Genomic DNA, 20252 nt, shown 5'->3' on the forward strand with positions numbered 1-20252 from the left:
ATGTCCTTCAGAATGGACTGGTTGGATCTCCTTGCAGTCCAAGGGACTCTCAAGAGTCTTCTCTAACACCACAGTTCAAAAGCATCAATTCTTCCGCACTCAGCCTTCTTCACAGTCCAACTCTCACATCCACACATGACCACTGGAAAAACCATAGCCTTGACTAGACGGACCTTTGTTCGCAAAGTAATGTCTCTGCTTCTCAATATGCTATCTAGGTTGGTCATAACTTTCCTTCCAAGGAGTAAGCGTCTTTTAATTTCATGGCTGCAGTCACCATCTGCAGTGATTTTGGAGCCCCCCAAAATAAAGTCTGACCCTGTTTCCACTGTTTCCCCATCTATTTCCCATGAAGTGATGGGACCGGATGCCATGATCTTCGTTTTCTGAATGTTGAGCTTTAAGCCAACTTTTTCACTCTCCACTTTCACTTTCATCAAGAGGCTTTTGAGTTCCTCTTCACTTTCTGCCATAAGGGTGGTGTCATCTGCATATCTGAGGTTATTGATATTTCTCCCGGCAATCTTGATTCCAGCTTGTGTTTCTTCCAGTCCAGCGTTTCTCATGATGTACTCTGCATAGAAGTTAAATAAGCAGGGTGACAATATACAGCCTTGACGTACTCCTTTTCCTATTTGGAACCAGTCTGTTGTTCCATGTCCAGTTCTAACTGTTGCTTCCTGACCTGCGTACAGATTTCTCAAGAGGCAGGTCAGGTGGTCTGGTATTCCCATCTCTTTCAAAATTTTCCACAGTTGATTATGATCCACACAGTCAAAGGCTTTGGCATAGTATTAATACATATAAATCTGAGTCTTTCTGAAATGTCTACTAGAAACTTCTACAAATCAATTTAAGAATGAAAACTATTTTTGTTTCCACTTGAAATGAGTGTTCAGTTGCTGTGAGGTCTGCAGATAGTTATATATTCTATCTTTCTTTTTTCTTTTTCCCCATTTCTTTTTTTTTTTTTTTTTTAATTGGTGATCGAAAGAAGACCTTGTGGTTTAATGGAATTCAGTGATCCTGGGAAAAGTTACAAATACAAGTTTTATTCCTAAATTTCTGGTTGTGATACTGAAAAAGATAATTAACCACTTCTTGGTTTCTCCATCTGCAGCATTGTAACCCTCCCCCATCCCCCTTCTCCCCAACAAACTTGTATTGTAGAGGGTGTTATGCAGGATGAGATGGGGCCCTGAGTAATGGTTGCTTAGACAGCTTTTTACTGAAGTGTAGGGGTTTTGATTTTGCCTGAAACACTGACTCTACAGGCCAGATATCCAGATATACCTGGAAAGATTTTATTTCTGATGTAGTTGGAACACGAGTATGGTTATGTGGTAAAATAATCTGCCTGCAATGCGGGAGACCTGGGTTTGATCCCTGGGTTGGGAAGATCCCTGGAGGAGGGCGTAGCAACCCACTGCAGTATTCTGGTCTGGAGAATCCCCATGGACAGAGGAGCCTGGCCGGCTACATTCCATGGGGTCGAAAAGAGTTGGACATGACTGAGCGACTAAGCACGTGTGGTATTGTAGGGCAGATGATTTCTGGAAGGAAGTCTTTGCATAATTTACGTATTTTGGTTCATTGTAGGTATGACAGTTTATATACCCTGGACTTCTCAGGATTTCCCTGACTGACTACATTTAGGACTGTTGTTCTTCTCATCTATACTTGGAGTTTTGTGCACTGTTCTTTGTTTTAGAAACTCAGAGTTGCTTATAGGTCTTGGGAAAGGGAAACGACATCATAACATGACTATAAGAGTTGTAGGAAGTCCTTTTTATAAAATATTTTTTTATTCATGACCATGACCAGTCACTATAATGCACTGTTTGTACCTTAAATGAAGCCCTGTAATGTGGAGTAATGGGCTTCCTTGGTGGCTCAGATGGTAAAGAATCTGCCTGCAGTGTGGCAGACCTGGGTTTGATCCCTGGGTTGGAAAGATCCCCTAGAGAAGGGAATGGCTACCCACTCCAGTATTCTTACCTGGAGAATTCCATGGACTCAGGAGCCTGGTGGGCTACAGTCCATGGGGTCACAAAGAGTCGGACATGACTGAATGACTGAACAGCAATAGCAAGGTGGAGCTAAGATCTGGTCTTTGGAGTCAGATACAGATTTGAATTTGTAGTCTTCCACTTCAGTTTGTGTCATTGAATTACTTGATCTCCTTTAGTGTCAATTTCTTCATCTGTAAGATAGGACCCCATTTTATAAGGATTGCTGGAGGGTTAAATGAGATGATGGGTGAAAGGTCAGCTATTAGAGTTGGCTCCGTTAAGTGTTGAGCAACGGTTCACCTCCCTTCAAAGAGATAACATCATGACTAGGAAGACTAGAACCACTTCCCTTTGTGGGAGGCAGTGTTGTATCGTGGAGGGGGCCTAACTGGGCAGTTCTCGCTTCTTTGTTTTGTGACTTGTGTAACCTAGACTGGTCTTACCCCCTGTCCTCTTATTTGTAAATAGAGCTCGTACTGTCTGCAGCAGGCAGGTTTTAAAGTTAAAATGAGAGAATGTGTAAAGGCTCACCTTCTCTGGCACTTGGTGGCCCTCTTAATTAGCCTCTGAACTTGGGTAGAGATGGACAGTAACACTGTACTTGGGAAGTAGGTCTCAAGCCTGAGAGGCCGGCTCTCACTGGCTTTGCCCCAGCTCTGCTGCACAGGATCAACTTTGCCTGGTTTCTTCTCAGCAAAGTTGGTCAGTGGGTGGGGCAGTAAGTTAGAAGAGTGAGGTTCCTGGTGATATTACTTAAAAGTTACCCTACTTCATGCTAAGAAGGAAAGTAGCATAAATGATGAGTGTTGCCTGTCTTTATAGCTTCAAGATCATCTTTAAGAAATAGCTGCATTTGATTTGAAATGTTTCTTTGTGCTTCCAACAGTTGAGATTTTATGAACATGAATGCATAATAGTGCCTGTCTTAAAAATCTAACTGTTGCTCCATCTCAGTTATCAGCTGTGCCATTTGTTAAGGGCTGTGTCAGTAGCATATGTTGGGAACTTTTCCCGTTTTATCAGTTATTCTTTTCCAAGTTACCGTTTTGTTTTTTTTTTTTAATTAACATTTTTTTTCTACTCAGAAATGTTCTGAGTGTTTGGAAAGAATTCCAATTTTAACCAGTCATTTTATTGTTTGTGGTATGTGGCAAGGCTCTGTGCTCCTCCCCATTTTCTTCCCGTTTCTTAATATTTTCAACATTGCTGTAAAGTACAGCAGTCTGTCAGTGTTACCTCCTGGTTTTGTCATTTAAGTGCTACTGTGCGTTTATTTGAGAACAGCTTATGGTTCATGCTAACATAGAGGGTTGTGGATAAGAGCATTAACTGGGGTATTAGGTGGACTAGATTGATTGGGTAGATTAGGTTGCCCCTTATTATTGTCATTTAAGACACGTTATTTATATCCCTCTGGGTGTTTGTGATCTCCAGAATGGAGGAAACAGTTGTGCCAGTCTCCCAAAACTGTTGTAAGGATTTCAAGAGAGAATCCAGGGTTCTTTGCGCTTGGTGCTGATTGCATGTTAGCTGTCCCTGTCTTCTCCTTCCTCCACATCATACAGGGAAGGATTGTGAGGTCCTTCTTTGCATCCCAGACCAAGCTTGGGGTTGTGGATACAAAAGTGGATTCCACAAAAGGCTCCCTGACCCTGAGAAGTTTGCAGTTGAGAAGGGGCAGACAGACCAGTGAACAGAGAACTGTAGTCAATTTTGACAGCTACTATAATAGAAACATTAGTAAATAAGAAGAGTTGAAGGAGTCAATGTCCGGAACCTGGGGAAGTCAGGGAAGTTAGTTTCTGCCTAACTTATCCTTGAAGTGTGGGTCGTGATTCCCCGCTTATTTATTCAGCATATGTTTAGTGAATACACGTGCTGTGTGCCAGAAGCAATTTTAGATACTTGGAATATAAGAGTAAAGAAGATACATAATGTCTCTGAGGAATTTTCAGTCTAGTGAGAGAAGACTAGTAGTAAACAAATAAAAATAACGGAGACAAGTGCTGTGAGATTAAAAGGTGATGTGATAAGGAAAGACTGAGATGATGTGGTCAGAGAAGGATTCTTTGAATAGGTGACCTTTAAATAGAGATTCGCATGTGAAGAAGGAGCCCAGCCCTGGGAAGATCTGGGCATTGAACATTCCAGGCCGTGGGAACCAGTGACATCGAGGAGCCCTTTGAGCATTTGGAGTATTTGGGGAGTAGATGGGAGGTGATTGAGGCTGGAACGTAGTGGGCAAGGGGGAAAGGGGTACAGGGTGAGGCCAGAGTTCGGGGCTAAGTCATTTAAGATTTTGTAAGCCCAGGTGAGAGCTTCCTTAGGTGTGAAGAGAAGCCACTGGAGGGCTCAGAAAGCAAGGGAGTGCCTTTTGATAAAGTTACCCTGTGACTGCCTTGTGGGAACTGGGTCCTGAGGATCAGGAGTGGCCTGGGGGGGTGGGTAACTGGCTCTTGTATTAGGACAGGTACGACGTGGTGGTGGCTTGAATCAGAAAGTTAGTGAAGGGAAATAGTAGATTGGGGTGTTTGAAGACCCCTCTGCCCCATCACTGTAACTATTTTTATGTTTTTATTTTTTTTGGCTGTACCTCGCAGCTTGTGGGATCTTAGTTCCCCAACCAGGGATTGAACCTGGGTCCTAATCCCTGGGCTGCCAGGGAATTCCCACTGTAAAGCTTTTAAAAGGGTAAATTGTAAGAGGTCTAGCCCTTTTCCTTGCCAGTTAACGTGATAGAAATCTTCCAGCAAAGTTCTCTGAAGACTTGAAACCAGCCAAGGTAACACATCTAGTATTTACTTTTAATAATGATTTAAAAATAGAAAAAATAGCCAGTATTCAAAAGAAAATCTTGTGCCTTTAATATCCCTGCTGGTTCCATTGTTGAAATAAATCATTCCATCCTAAAAAATAATCTCGTTTCATTATTAGAAGTTTAGATTTGCATCCTAAAGAAATCAGGAGGGGCGTAACCTGCTGGTACTTTCATGTAGGACATTCTGTACCACTCAGGTTTCCCAACGCGAAAAGCCTGAACTTGATACCAGAAGTCTCATTTTACCCATGTACTGACTTCACACGCATACCCCAGTGTGGAGTGACAGGGCACGCTGGAGTGATTTCAGTGTACAACTTTCAAGTCACTTTGAAATTGGCTACTTTCACCTCAGGGGAAGCCAGCACAATCATGGGACACATTTTACAGCCTGTCTTCCACTACTGAAGAGTCTAATTATAGAACTGGGAAGATATGCCACCAGCCTTAGACTGCGCACCACTCTCTGTGCCCCAGCTTATACAGTGGGCCATTACACTGCTGGTCCTCAGAATTGGAAGACTTAGGTCCATGGCAGTTGGCCAGTCTTCAGAGAACCTTGCTGGAAGATTTCTCTTGCCATTAACTGGCAATGAAAGGGGTTGGACCTCTCAAAGTTCTCACTTTACAAAGCTTTGCAGTGGTCAGGGAGTGAGGTCCTCTGGACGCTAGTGTTCGTGGGTACACTGCACTTACGCTTTGTCAGCTTTGTGTCCTCAGTGTGCTTTTCTGAATATATTTTTTACATCAATAAAAAATTTACTAGACAAAGAGGCAATGTAATATAGTGCCACAGTGTATTTCTACCCCCCAATCAAAAAAACGTGTAAAATACACATAAAAGTTACTGTAACTTTTTAAGTGTGTAGTCACCTTGTTGTACATCCATGTTGTTGTGCAAGCATCACCACCATTCATCCACAAAGCTTTTTTTCCTCTTGCAAAAACGGAAACTATCCCCATTAGGGAGTAACTCCCATTCCTCTTCCCCCAGCCCTGGCAGCCACCATTCTTTCTATGAGTGTGACTTCCCTAAGCACCTATGGCAAGTGGAATCGTACAGATTTGGGTTTTGTACTTGACCTACCTCACTTACCATGTGGTCCTCGGGTTCATCCAGGTTGTGACTTGAGTCAGAATTCTCCTTCTTGGAGGCTGATGTTTTCTTGTGTGTATCACTATGTTGTGCTTGTTTATCCATTGACACTCGGGCTGCTCTTTGTTCACCTGTTGTGAATATGGACATGAGTGTGTAAATGTCTCTTCAAGACCCTGCTTTCAGTTCCAGTACATATATACCCAGAAGTGGAGTTGCTGGGATTGTATAGTAAATCTATTTTTAATTTATTTGAGGAACTGCCATACTGCTTTCCACAGCTTGCTCGCTCTTTTAAAATTGGGGGCAACATAAAAATGAACAGTATGAAATAGGTGAAGTTATACATTGCACTATAGTCTACCTTGGCAGGAACCCAGTGTAACTGTGATTAAGTACTTCTCTTTTTCCCCTGGAGAATGAAACATTCATTCAGGAAACCTATGTATCTGTTGCTCTCAGCAGTGAGCACATCCTGAGACCAACGTGCAGACAAGTATTGGTTTTTAGAAAATACCTTTTCTGGAATAGAGTTAGATTTTTACACCACAAGTATCAAACCATTAAGTTAGCAGTTTCTTCAGGTAGAAAAAAATTGCTTTAAGGTAACCATTTAAGCAACCTTGTTGCTTTTAAGCAACATAATAAGTTTACCTTATACAGTATTATTTGAAGGGAAAATGAAGTCTAAGAAGTAGAGTTTTAAATTTTTCATGGTTTTCCCATTGGGAAGGAAACCCTGGTGTGAGTACAGTTGACTGAGTCGAGAGATTAGTAGGTTCCAGTCCTGACTTTACAGTCTACTATTTGGTAATCATTCTCCTGGATTTTTTACTTTGATTTTTACCCCATCAAACTCCTGTTGTTGTTGTTCAGTCACTGAGTCCTGGCTGATTCTTTGTGATGCCGTGGACTGTAGCACACTTCCCTGTCCTTTACCATCTCCCAGAGTTTGCTCAAACCCATGTCCATTGAGTTGGTGATGCCAGCCAACCATCTTATCCTCTGTCATCCCCTTCTCCTTCTGCCCTCAATCTTTCCCAGCATCAGGGTCTTTTCCAGTGAATCAGCTCTTTGCATCAAGTGGCCAAAGTATTGGAGCTTCAGCATCAGTCCTTCCAATGAATATTCGGGGTTGATTTCCTTTAGGGTTGACTGGTTTGATCTCCTTGCAGTTCAGGGAACTCTCAAGAATCTTCTCTAGAGCTACAGTTCATAACTTTTTTAAAAAAGGATTTTGTCCAGTATTAACTAATATGCCAGTATCACTTCTAGTAACACCTAGTTCTGTTTTCAAGCTCATTCTCTCCTCTGAATTCCAGACTTGTGTTTCCTGGTGCCAGCTGAACGTTTCTTGTACTTCAGACCCCATTTCTGAAAACGAATTCATTCTTCTCCCATGAATTCACTTCTCCCAAATCATCTCTCCATCTGCGTGAGTGGCGTCCTCTGTGCAGTCGACTGCCCGAGCGAGAAGCATGAGTCATCTGAGTTCTTTCTGTCTAGTCTTCATGGACCCTCATTCAGTTATCCAAATGTTGATTTTTCTCTACTGAGCATATCTTGAATTTGTCCCTGTTCTCTCATTTCTGAGCAGACCCTGGACTCCTTGCCTTGCATATTGCTGTTTTCTCCTCACAGAGTACCTTTCCTCTACTCTGCTTGGCAAACCCCCATTGCTTTTGGGCAGAGTAAGTGACGCTTGAGTCTGCTCCTAGAACACAGGAGGCCACTTTTCAAAGACCTTAGATCTGCTTTGCTTGCTGGAAGTTACCCAGTTTGACTTGTGTAGGATTTCTACGTCTGTTCATAGACTCAGAACACCTCTCAGTTAACTTGTTTTTTCCTGCCAGCTGTTGTGTATTGGGTTCCTTTCTTTCTTTTCCCTCTCTTTCTCTCTGTCAACTTCTGTGTAATACAGCAAGCATAACATTCATAGAATCTTGATGAATGAAAAATTTCTCTTTGAATAACTTAGAATGTGCTAACTATTCCCTTAGAATAACTCTTTGGGTTAACAGATAATGGTACTCTGAAGTCTTACTTTCCATTTCCATCTCACTCCCTTTTCCTGTTAAGAATCTTAGAGCAAATTAAAGCCTAATTCCAGATACTTCCCCTGTTTTTTATTCTTCTTAGCAAGAAAATCGTTTATGCAAGTACTGTTGGACCATAGTTCCAGCTGCTCTTAGAGACTAACAGCCTTGGATAAGTAACCTAATCTCTGAGCCTCAGTTTCCACATCTGTATAATGGGGGGTAAAATACCCTAGAGGGCCATACGTAAGAATTATGTGAGATCCTGTGATACAGAATTTAACTTTGCCGATCCACAGTAGATGTTAGATCCCTCTTCCCTAAAACAGAGTGAAATGATGGGTGTGAAACAGCTTTGTAAGTGTGTGTGTGTAAGTCACTCACATTTGCTCTTTCACAAGTGGGCATTTGTAGCACAGTTGATAATCTCACTATCAGAATGAGCTTGCTCAGGCCCGTATGTGATGGGCACAGGCCCAGCTTTGGTGATCTTTAAAGATTGTGTTTGTTCTTGTTCTAAAAACTTGAGAGAACTCTTGCAACAAACTCAGATGGTTCATGAAACTAACAGCTGGCTAATTCTTAGTCTAATTTGAACTCTTGAGCTAATGCTTAGTCTTGTGTGTCCACATAAACACTAAATGTTCCTTTCACCTTCTCTGCATGCTGGCTAGGCCCTCCCACTTGGCCCTACTCCTCCTTTCCCTCAGTAAGAATTTTGCATCTCCTGGGATTTATGAGTATAACATGTACCTTGGCTTCTTCCTGTTTTCATCTTTTTAGTTGGATTGGCTGTGATCATCTCCTTATTTGGATATGTAACTTAAATCTCTAAAATAAGCTTGTGTCCTACGAGTTTAGGGCCAAGGACTTGGAATTATTGAACTCCTAGGAAACTTATGTGATCCAGTTTAGAGACATATCGATGACTTCTGAAAGTGTTTTTACCACTTAAGAACATTTAAATGTCATCCTATTTGTTAAACATTTATGTGAACAGCACTTTCTGGGAGCTCAGAGGGGTATGAAAGGGTGCTCTGGCCCTGAGGTTTTACCTTCCAGGGTAGTCCAGTTAGAGTTCAAAACAGCTCAAAAATACTGAAATTTCAGACATTTAAGCAATTTAAATGCAAAACATTACCAGTAATATATATGCCCTGTCAGTCAGAGGCATTGTTTTATTTCATAAAAGTGTGGTGAATTTTGATTTCTTTACTTGTGAGGTAGAAATTAGAATACCCTGAAGAATCGTTGTGATGATGTAAATGAAACTGAATATGTAAAACCTAGTTGTAGTACATAAAATCCACTTATATTCTTTCTATATTAGGTATGTTTTTAACTGAAAGAGTAGTATATGGCATATGGGGGAAAAATGCAGGCAGAATAAGATGAAAAGCAAGCCGCCTCCCTCCTGACTCTAGGTTCTTCCTTGTGTATATACTTGTGCACCGAAAACACAGTTTTGAATATTTAAATAGCGATCCTGTGTACACAAGTATACTTGTTTATGATTATATACTTTTATTATAATACGTAAGTGGGAATATTATGCATGTATCTTTTGTATTCTGCTTTTTTCATTTAAAAGTAGATTTTGGCAGTCCTTTTTTCAACAAAATAGGTTTTTTTTTAATATTAGTGTATAATAATACAACCTATGTCTTCTCCCGTCACTCATGCAAATACGTAATGCAGAGCTTTCTCTCCTGTAGAGTCAACTCAGTATCCTAAACATCCACCCTCCCAAGAAGAAGGGACAGAAAGAAAGAACTCTTTGTCAGAAAGCCTTGGGTGTCCCATGAACGAGACAGAGGAAAACCGGCTGGAGCACAGCAAGACTCCAGAGCCAGCTCTCAGGCTCAGGAAAGGGCACCAGCTCGATGGCGCGAGGAACGGTGACAGTGGCGTCCACCACGGAGGTCGGGAGCCTCTTGTAGAGGCGTCTGTCCTTTCTTCCTATCATAAAAAAGTAAGTTAAAGTGAAAGAACGGTGAGTAAAAACAGATTTATGAGAATGTGGCTGGAGGAAGAATGTTAAAAATTATGGGGACTGTGCTGGAGAGAGGATGGTGTTTTGAAAAGGAACCTCGAGGACGTTTGTGAGGTTCTAAAGTCTCTTAAGTTATCTAGGAGTTAGTCACACCTTTTCTGTTGACACATAAGACCACACTTAAGCTGCCCTATCTTGTTGAATGATATGGATTTTGTAGTTACCGTATATCCCTTATGGTTTGACCATGCTTTAGTGAGGGCATTATCGTTTCTGTTTTTGGAGAAATCCTGAGTGTGTGCTGAAACTGCTTCTCCAGATGCTTTGTCTCCAGTGCATATCTTGGGAGTTAGTAGGCTTCTGGGAAAAGAACCTAGTCTTTTGTTTTACCTTCCAGAGGAAAGACCACCTTTTAAGTGACTCAAGTAACTCTTCCTGGAGAGCAAAGGTGTAGATGTCTGAGCAGGGCCACTGACCAGTGTGGCTGTCTTTACGCCAGTACCATACCGTGTCCATGACTGTAGCTTTGTAATGTGTCTGAAAGTGTGATGCCTCTAGCTTTGTTGTTCTTTCTCAAGACTGCTTTGACTGTTCAGAGTCCTTTGTCATTCCATATGAATTTTAGGATTGCTTTTTCTATGACTGGGGTTATCTAAAAGGAAGTGGAAATGTATTAAGCGAAGCTAGATGAGTCTTGACTTGGTTCCTGAAGGTCTGGAAAGCACTCCAGGCAAAGGGAGTAGCAGATGTGCAGACTCAGAAAGGGCACAGTGCTTTTAGGGAATAGCAGTAACGATAGTAGCGAAGTGTGTCCATGCACACTGGTGTATGCTGCCGTGTGAACCTGCAGAATGTTCGGTATGGCTGGAATGAAGGACAGAGGGTACAGGGAGTCAGTTTGTTAACAAATAATCCTAGACAGTGGAGTCTAAATTCCAGATCTTTAACCCTTGTCCCAATATCCTATCAGCCAAAATTCTTTCTGAAATACGTAGTGTTATGCAGTGGTTGAAGGGCATAGACTATTACTTCTAGGTCTCTGACTCTAAAGCCTTGGCTCTTTTAACTGTATTTGCTGAAGTTTATAGTTTGTGTTTCATAAGCACCTATAGATAACACAAAAGAGACATTTCAAACCAGGTTACCCTGATCTTTAGTTTTATGGCTTTATTTCATATCTCTGAGTTTTTAAGGTATAAAGTTAAATAAAGAGAACAGCCTTTGTGGTTGTCCTACTTTTCCTCTGCTCCAGATTCTTCCTCATAAATGGGGGCTAGAACCAACTCTTCATTCATTTAACCTAGGATTTATTCTCTTGGACTGATTTGCTTTAACCAAACTCATAAGAATGCCACAGTTTGTTAGTTTATCATAAGAAAGCTGATTTGTACTTAGATTCCTGTCTGCCAACCACTTTGTTTTCTTTTCTTGAGGTCTACTTAGGAACTTCAATAAAGATTAAAAAACAGTTGCTTTGTGAGAATTTTAAAAAAAAATTGGATGATTTTAAAGATCTTTTCCATCAAACTTTGATAGAGAGAACTAGTCTTTAAGGTTGAGAGTATGTATATTTCTCGGCAGACCAAGAGGAACGTTCACGGAGACTAGCTGTTGCACTTGCTGTGTCGGATGATACCGGAAACGCAGTCAGCAGCACTTACTCTTTCAGCTCTTGTTTTTGTGGACACCTTAGTTTCCACTGACCCCTGTGTGTGTACGGGCTTAGATATATCAGCTTGCTAGTGCCCTTACTACACATTGCAGGTTTCTAAATTTAAGGCTGGATTCAACCTGTCAACTTTGCAAAAAGACTATCAAGATATAGCCCGTTGATGTATAATTGTATAATTGCACTTTGCAGCACACATGAAACTAACACAGCATTCACTGTAAGGTCACTGTACTTCAATTAAAAAAATGGTTAATTAAAAAAGGCAAGCAAGCAAACAATAACTTGTTGATGAGATGAAGCGAAGTTCCTTACTGCAGAAAAGTGAGCAGCACCCTAAGGGTCTTGTTCAGAAAGGGGAGGTCGCGGACAGCATGTGTGTGGTTTGGGGCCTGACTGTTGTGGTTTATGGCAGCTCTTTCAGTACCGAGATCATACTGACATTGCACAGAGTTTATGATAGTTTTGATAGTTGGAGCAAGTCTAGTGAGCGGATACTTGGAAGGGAGCAGATTTGCCCAGTTCAGCAACTGTACTAAGGAGCTGGTTGAGCAGTCTAATGTAAGTGAATTTTTGAGAAGTTCTGAAGCTTATAAAGTCACCTAGTGGTTTGTGTCCTTAATCTTCCTGGGCAGGTATTTTATGAACACACGAAGTCATATTGTATGGGGGCCTTAGCTTGTAGTCCTTGTAATTATGTGGATACAGCAGGCCTCCGTTCTCAGACCTCTGGAGGGGCACACACACTTTGACCCAGATTTGGTGTCCTGGCCCCGGATACCTTTCCATTTCCTCAACCTTTATCTTCTCATCGTGGACAGCATTATGATTATGATTAAGAACAGATGGCAAGAATACTGTGCAAAAAAGTCCTAATGATTTGGATAACCATGATGGTGCGGTCACTCACCTAGGGCCAGACATACTGGAGTGTGGAGTCCAGTGGGCCTTAGGAAGCATTACTACAAGCAAAGCTAGTGGAGGTGATAGAATTCTAGCTGAGCTATTCAAAATCCTAAAAGACGGTGCTTTTAAAGTGCTGCACTTAAATGTCAGCAAATTTGAAAAACTTAGCAGTGGCCAAAGGACCAAAAAAGGCCAGTTTTTATTCCACTCCCAAAGAACAGTAATGCCAAAGAATGTTCAAAGTACTGTACAGTTGCACTCATTTCACATGCTAGCAAGGTTATGCTCAAATTCCTTCAAGCCAACTTCAGCCGTACATGAACCAAGAGCTTCCAGATGTACAAGCTGGCTTTAGAAAAGGTTGAGGAACCAGAAATCAAATTGTCAACATCCGTTGGATCATAGAGAAAGCAAAGGAATTCCAGAAAAACATCTGCTTCATTGGCTATATGAAAGCTTTTGACTGTGTGAATCACAACACACTGTGAAAAATTCTTAAAGAGATGGTAATACCAGACCACTTTACCTGTCTCTTGAGAAACCTGTATGCAGGTCCAAGAAGCAGCAGTTAGAACTGGACATGGAATAATGGACTGATTCACAATTGGGAAAGGAGTATGTCAAGGCTGTATGTATATTGTCATCCTGCTTATTTAACATATAAGCAGAGTGACATCAATGTGAAATGCCGGGCTAGATGAATCACAAGCTGGATCAAGATTGCTGGGAGAAATATCAACAACCTCAGATATGTAGATGATACCACTCTAATGGCAGAAAGTAAAGAGAAACTAAAGAGACTCTTGATGAGGGTGAAAGAGGAGAGTGAAAAATTCAACATTCAAAAAACTGAGATTCTGGCATCTAGTCGCATTGGTTCATGGCAAATAGAAGAGGAAAAAGTGGAAACAGTGACAAATTTTATTTTCTTGGGCTCCAAAGTCACTGCTGATGGTGACTGCAGCCATGAAATTAAAAGATGCTTGCTTCTTGGAAGGAAAGCTGTGATAAACCTAGGCAGTGTATTAAAAAGCAGAGACATCACTTTGTGGACAAAGGTATATATAGTCAAAGCTGTGGTTTTTCCAGTAGTCAGGATGTGAGAGCTGGACCATAAAGAAGGCTGAGCACCACAGAATTGATGCTTTTGAACTGTAGTGCTGGAGAAGAGTCCCTTGGACAGCATGGAGATCAAACCAGTCAGTCCTAAAGGAAATCAACCCTGAATATTCATTGCAAGGACTGATGCTGAAGCTGAAGCTCCAATACTTTGGCTACCTAATTCCAAGAGCCGATTCATTGAAAAAGACCCTGATGCTGGGAAAGATTGAGGGCAGGAGGAGAAGGGGGCGATAGAGGATGAGATGGTTGGATGGCATTCAATGGACATGAGTTTGAGCAAACTCCAGGAGATGAAGGACAGGGAAGCCTGGCGTGCTGCAGTCCATGAGGTTACAAAGAGTTGGACACGACTGAGCAACTGAACAACAACGATTGTAGCCTGTGGCACTTGTCTGCTGACTTTTAGTATGTAAATATGTAATTTATGTCCAGCTATTCCCCTAAGTTTCAGCTGAACTGAACTAGTCTCTTTTCTTCAAAAGAGTGCTTTTGCTTTTCCGTCTCGACAGTTCTTGTATCTTTCCAAAATTCTAATTCCTCATGCAGCCTTTCTTGAGCTCCACATTCTGTTTCTAAACTGACTGTACCTTATTTTTGTTACACTTATCTTTGTGGCTAATTTGGTCCCTTATTAGATTGTACACGCATGGAAGGCAGAGACTGTATTTTACTCACCTTTATAGAAAACATCCTTTTAATAAGTATTTATTAAACTGAATTGAGCTGAGCTGGGCGGAAGCAGACAAACACCCAGTAGACTGATGGGTTATTGTCATTTTGTGTTAGACTGATCTTTAAGGACTTTGGTCTTTATCACTCTGGTTCTCTTTCCAAAGGTAAAGTACACCTTGGAGAATTAACATTTTAGCTTGTACTTTGTATGGATCATCAGTTGGATATTGTTGTATTTTGAGATATAACCCACTTTAACTCTTCTCACAGATGGACTTCACTGACGGAGGCAGGAAAAAATGATTTGAAAGCGTCTTTGTACTCACTTCAGAGCACTGACGTCTCTTTAAGTGTAGATATAGTGATTTATTCATAGGAAGCCTTGGAGCATTACGGTTTCTGCCTTTACTTTAGGCAGCTTGGGTTTTCGTTGTTCACCATTCATACTGCCCTGTTTCTCCTCATAATTCGTGTTGATGGCAGTTAGAGGTGTGACGAGAGCAGCAGAACATAGTGTGCGTTTAGCCCTCATGTGTGATCGCCTTAGATGCAGTTCATTGTTGAAACAGATCTTTCGGTCTGTGGTTTAGTGGCCACTGGAAGGGGAATTGAAAGTAATTTCCAATCCTGACAGGGTCATTCTTTAGAGTCCATATTGGAAGCCAGAGGCTTTTATATAATGTATATCGTGCCCAGCACAGACTTTTCCAGACCGTCATCATGTGGCAGAGCTGTAAATTTGCCCATGTGTCGTGGAGAAAACATTTTTGTCCTTGTTCTGGCCACTTAATTCCTCCCGTGTTATCCTCTGTTTAACCAAGGAAACTTAATTTACTACCACCCACTCTGTGAAGATCGCTAATTAGCAACTCTGCAATGCTTGACCACAATAAATAGCTATTTATAGTCCTGTGTCTTAGACATTTGTTTTTTGGGGACACGTTTGTGAGTATTCTGTTATAAGAGGGCTCAGCAGTTGTGGTGCACGGGATTATTTTGTTAATATTTTTGGTTGTGCCGGGTCTTTGTGGCTGTGTGTGAGCTTTCTCTAGTTGTGGTGTTCAGGCTTCTCACTGTGGTGGCTTTTCCTGCCGTGGAGCACAGGCGCTAGGCGCACGGGCTTCCACTACTGAAGCTCAGCAGTTGAGCCTTGCTGGCTTCAGGCGCACGGGCTCAGCGGCTGTGGCCTGTGGGCTCCGTCGCTGCAGGTCTGGGCTCTCGCGCGCAGGCTGTAGTTGTGGCACGTGGGCTTAGCTGCCCCAGAGCGTGCGGTGGCACTCCCTCTCAGACCAGGGTCGAACCCACGTCCCCTGCACTGGCAGACGGATTCTATCCACTGTACCACCAGGGAAGTCCCTGCCTGATGTGCTATAGATAAGTTTAGATAAGAATACTGATACAGTAAGAGTTGTCAGGATTAAATTAATGGCCTTTCTTTTGGGCTTGGTGTGTTTTAAGGATTTAGTAAATAGTTTTACACTGTTTTTCCTCCTTTCCCCTAGAGCACTTACTGCATTAGATTTATTTTACACGTTCCAGGAGGGATTACTGGAGATTGTCCCCTCAGTAATGTCTCAGCTTTGTATATGTAATAGTATTTTGTGGTCTATGAGTATAATTCTTACAGCAAAAAACAAAGCATCCAAGGCCACTCCTGAACCTTGCTACTGAAACAAGCAGGAATGCTGCTGTCATAGTTCAGTTGTCTGCAGAGAAGAATCAGGCACCTCTTATTTTTAGTACTTGTAGTAATTCTATAATAGACAGACCTTACTTCCTATACTGTTAACTTGTCTGAGGCCTTGTTTTAACCTTAAGAGATTTTCAGTGTAATCTTTTCAAGGAAAAGGTATTGTTCATTTCCTCTGGCTCCTGACCTCTGTCCCTGACTGTCTCTGTGATTGCCTTGCAGAGCGTGGAGGAGCGTGAGTGCGATGATGGAGCATCTCAGGAAGATGAGGGGTTCATGGGCATGTCCCCTCTCCTGCAAGCCCACCATGCCATGGAGAGGATGGAAGAGTTTGTTTGTAAGGTAAGATGGCTGTTCCTGGTCATTCCATGCTGTATGTTTCAGTTCTGTTCAGTTCAGTCGCTCAGTCGTGTCCGACTCTTTGCGACCCCATGAATCACAGCACGCCAGGCCTCCCTGTCCATCACAAACTCCCGGAGTTCACTCAGAACTCACGTCCATCGAGTCAATGATGCCATCCAGCCATCTCATCCTCTGTCGTCCCCTTCTCCTCCTGCCCCTAATCCCTCCCAGCATCAGAGTCTTTTCCAATGAGTCAGCTCTTCGCATGAGATGGCCAAAGTACTGGAGTTTCAGCTTTAGCATCATTCCTTCCAGAGAAATCCCAGGGCTGATGTCCTTCAGAATGGACTGGTTGGATCTCCTTGCAGTCCAAGGGACTCTCAAGAGTCTTCTCCAACACCACAGTTCAAAAGCATCAATTCTTCTGCGCTCGGCCTTCTTCACAGTCCAACTCTCACATCCATACATGACCACAGGAAAAACCATAGCCTTGACTAGACGAACCTTTGTTGGCAAAGTAATGTCTCTGCTTTTGAATATGCTATCGAGGTTGGTCATAACTTTCCTTCCAAGGAGTAAGCAAGCGTCTTTTAATTTCATGGCTGCAGTCACCATCTGCAGTGATTTTGGAGCCCAGAAAAATAAAGTCTGACACTGTTTCCACTGTTTTCCCATCTATTTCCCATGAAGTGGTGGGACCGGATGCCATGATCTTCGTTTTCTGAATGTTGAGCTTTAAGCCAACTTTTTCACTCTCCACTTTCACTTTCATCAAGAGGCTTTTGAGTTCCTCTTCACTTTCTGCCGTAAGGGTGGTGTCATCTGCATATCTGAGGTCATTGATATTTCTCCCAGCAATCTTGATTCCAGCTTGTGTTTCTTCCAGTCCAGCGTTTCTCATGATGTACTCTGCATAGAAGTTAAATAAGCAGGGTGACAATATACAGCCTTGACGAACTCCTTTTCCTATTTGGAACCAATCTGTTGTTCCATGTCCAGTTCTAACTGTTGCTTCCTGACCTGCATACAAATTTCTCAAGAGGCAGATCAGGTGGTCTGGTATTCCCATCTCTTTCAGAATTTTCCACAGTTTATTGTGATCCACACAGTCAAAGGCTTTGGCATAGTCAATAAAGCAGAAATAGATGTTTTTCTGGAACTCTCTTGCTTTTTCCATGATCCAGCATATGTTGGCAATTTAATCTCTGGTTCCTCTGCCTTTTCTAAAACTAGCTTGAACATCAGGAAGTTCACGGTTCACATATTGCTGAAGCCTGGCTTGGAGAATTTTGGGCATTACTTTACTAGCGTGTGAGATGAGTACAATTGTGCGGTAGTTTGAGCATTCTTTGGCATTGCCTTTCTTTGGGATTGGAATGAAAACTGACCTTTTCCAATCCTGTGGCCACTGCTGAGTTTTCCAAATTTGCTGGCATATTGAGTGCAGCACTTTCACAGCATCATCTTTCAGGATTTGGAATAGCTCAACTGGAATTCCATCACCTCCACTAGCTTTGTTCATAGTGATGCTTTCTAAGGCCCACTTGACTTCACATTCCAGGATGTCTGGCTCTAGGTCAGTGATCACACCATTGGGATTATCTTGGTCATGAAGATCTTTTTTTGTACAGTTCTTCTGTGTATTCTTGCCATCTCTTCCTAATATCTTCTGCTTCTGTTAGGTCCATACCATTTCTGTCCTTTATCGAGCCCATCTTTGCATGAAATGTTCTTTGGTATCTTTGATTTTTTTGAAGAGATCCCCTAGTTTTTCCCATTCTGTTGTTTTCCTCTATTTCTTTGCATTGATCGCTGAGGAAGGCTTTCTTATCTCTTCTTGCTATTCTTTGGAACTCTGCATTCAGATGTTTATATCTTTCCTTTTCTCCTTTGCTTTTCGCTTCCCTTCTTTTCACAGCTATTTGTAAGGCCTGCCCAGACAGCCATTTTGCTTTTTTGCATTTCTTTTCTATGGGAATGGTCTTGTTCCCTGTCTCCTGTACAATGTCACGAACCTCAGTCCATAGTTCATCAGGCACTCTATCTATCAGATCTAGGCCCTTAAATCTATTTCTCACTTCCACTGTATAATCATAAGGGATTTTATTTAGGTCATACCTGAATGGTCTAGTGGTTTTCCCTACTTTCTTCAATTTAAGTCTAAATGTGGCAATAAGGAGTTCATGGTCTGAGCCACAGTCAGCTCCTGGTCTTGTTTTTGCTGACTGTGTAGAGCTTCTCCATCTTTGGCTGCAAAGAATATAATCAATCTGATTTTGGTGTTGACCATCTGGTGATGTCCATGTATAGAGTCTTCTCTTGTGTTGTTGGAAGAGGGTGTTTGTTATGACCAGTGCATTTTCTTGGCAAAACTCTATTAGTCTTTGCCCTGCTTCATTCCGTATTCCAAGGCCAAATTTGCCTGTTACTCCAGGTGTTTCTTGACTTCCTACTTTTGCATTCCAGTCCCCTATAATGAAAAGGACATCTTTTTTGGGTGTTAGTTCTAAAAGGTCTTGTAGGGCTTCATAGAACCGTTCAGCTTCAGCTTCTTCAACGTTACTGGTTGGGGCATAGACTTGGATTACTGTGATATTGAATGGTTTGCCTTGGAAACGAACAGAGATCATTCTGTCGTTTTTGAGATTGCATCCAAGTACTGCATTTCGGACTCTTTTGTTGACCATGATGGCCACTCCATTTCTTCTGAGGGATTTCTGCCCGCAGTAGTAGATATAATGGTCATCTGAGTTAAATTCACCCATTCCAGTCCATTTCAGTTGGCTGATTCCTAGAATGTCGACATTCACTCTTGCCATCTCTTGTTTGACCACTTCCAATTTGCCTTGATTCATGAACCTGACATTCCAGGTTCCTATGTAATATTGCTCTTTACAGCATCAGACCTTGCTTCTATCACCAGTCACATCCACAGCTGGGTATTGTTTTTGCTTTGGCTCCATCCCTTCATTCTTTCTGGAGTTATTTCTCCACTGATCTCCAGTAGCATATTGGGCACCTACTGACCTGGGGAGTTTCTCTTTCAGTATCCTATCATTTTGCCTTTTCATACTGTTCATGGGGTTCTCAAGGCAAGAATACTGAAGTGGTTTGCCATTCCCTTCTCCAGTGGACCACATTCTGTCAAATCTCTCCACCATGACCCGCCCGTCTTGGGTTGCCCCACGGGCATGGCTTAGTTTCATTGAGTTAGACAAGGCTGTGGTCCTAGTGTGATTAGATTGACTAGTTTTCTGTGAGTATGGTTTCAGTGTGTTTGCCCTCTGATGCCATCTTGCAACACCTACCGTCTTACTTGGGTTCGTCTTACCTTGGGCGTGGGGTATCTCTTCACGGCTGCTCCAGCAAAGTGCAGCTGTATGTTTAGTCCTTCCCAAACAGAAGTCTGCGAGTTAGGAGAGCGGGAGTACCGTCCCTTTGGGGAGAGTGTGTGTCCCCGTGAGTGGGAGCAGCGTCAGGACATTAGCCCTGTTCAGTGCACTAGTCCTCGTGTGTCTACAGCAGCCCTGATAAAGGTTTGAGAAAACTAGATCATCTAGCTGGGAAACCGGCTCACAGAGTAGATGTTGTATTGACCAGTTAGATAAGACAGAAGGAAGCAGAGTTGGGGGTGCCTGATGCCTGCAGACCCTGAAATGGTGTCGCTAGGCCCCTGAGTCTGCTCTGCAGCGTGCTGCTCCTCTCAGGGTCCAGTGGGTGATAGACTCCTCCTCAGGGAGGACTTGCCTCGTCTTCACACACATCCAGTGTTGTCAGTGTGGCTGGTATGTTTTCTGAGTCATTAGGATCCCCGTGGGGCTCTGTTCCCCTAAAATGGCATCTGGAATTGGGGTTGCTTGTTTCGAAAACATCATCAGGGACCCTGATACGTATGT

At 42.4% G+C, this 20252-nt stretch overlaps 1 protein-coding gene across 3 annotated transcripts in view; it reads left to right on the plus strand.

Annotated features, from left to right (window-relative positions):
* Window positions 1-20252, plus strand: part of ADIPOR2 (adiponectin receptor 2) — a 46854-nt gene that overhangs the window by 15656 nt on the left and 10946 nt on the right. For 2 of the 3 annotated variants that reach the window (XM_059886144.1, XM_005207230.5), the window contains exons 2-3: window positions 9678-9934; window positions 16237-16356. In XM_059886144.1, coding sequence (XP_059742127.1) covers window positions 9764-9934; window positions 16237-16356 — 291 coding nt within the window. In that variant the 5' untranslated portion in view covers window positions 9678-9763. 3 annotated transcript variants of the gene reach the window in all.

Source organism: Bos taurus, chromosome 5 (assembly GCF_002263795.3).
Source record: "Bos taurus isolate L1 Dominette 01449 registration number 42190680 breed Hereford chromosome 5, ARS-UCD2.0, whole genome shotgun sequence".
Lineage (NCBI taxonomy): Eukaryota > Metazoa > Chordata > Mammalia > Artiodactyla > Bovidae > Bos > Bos taurus.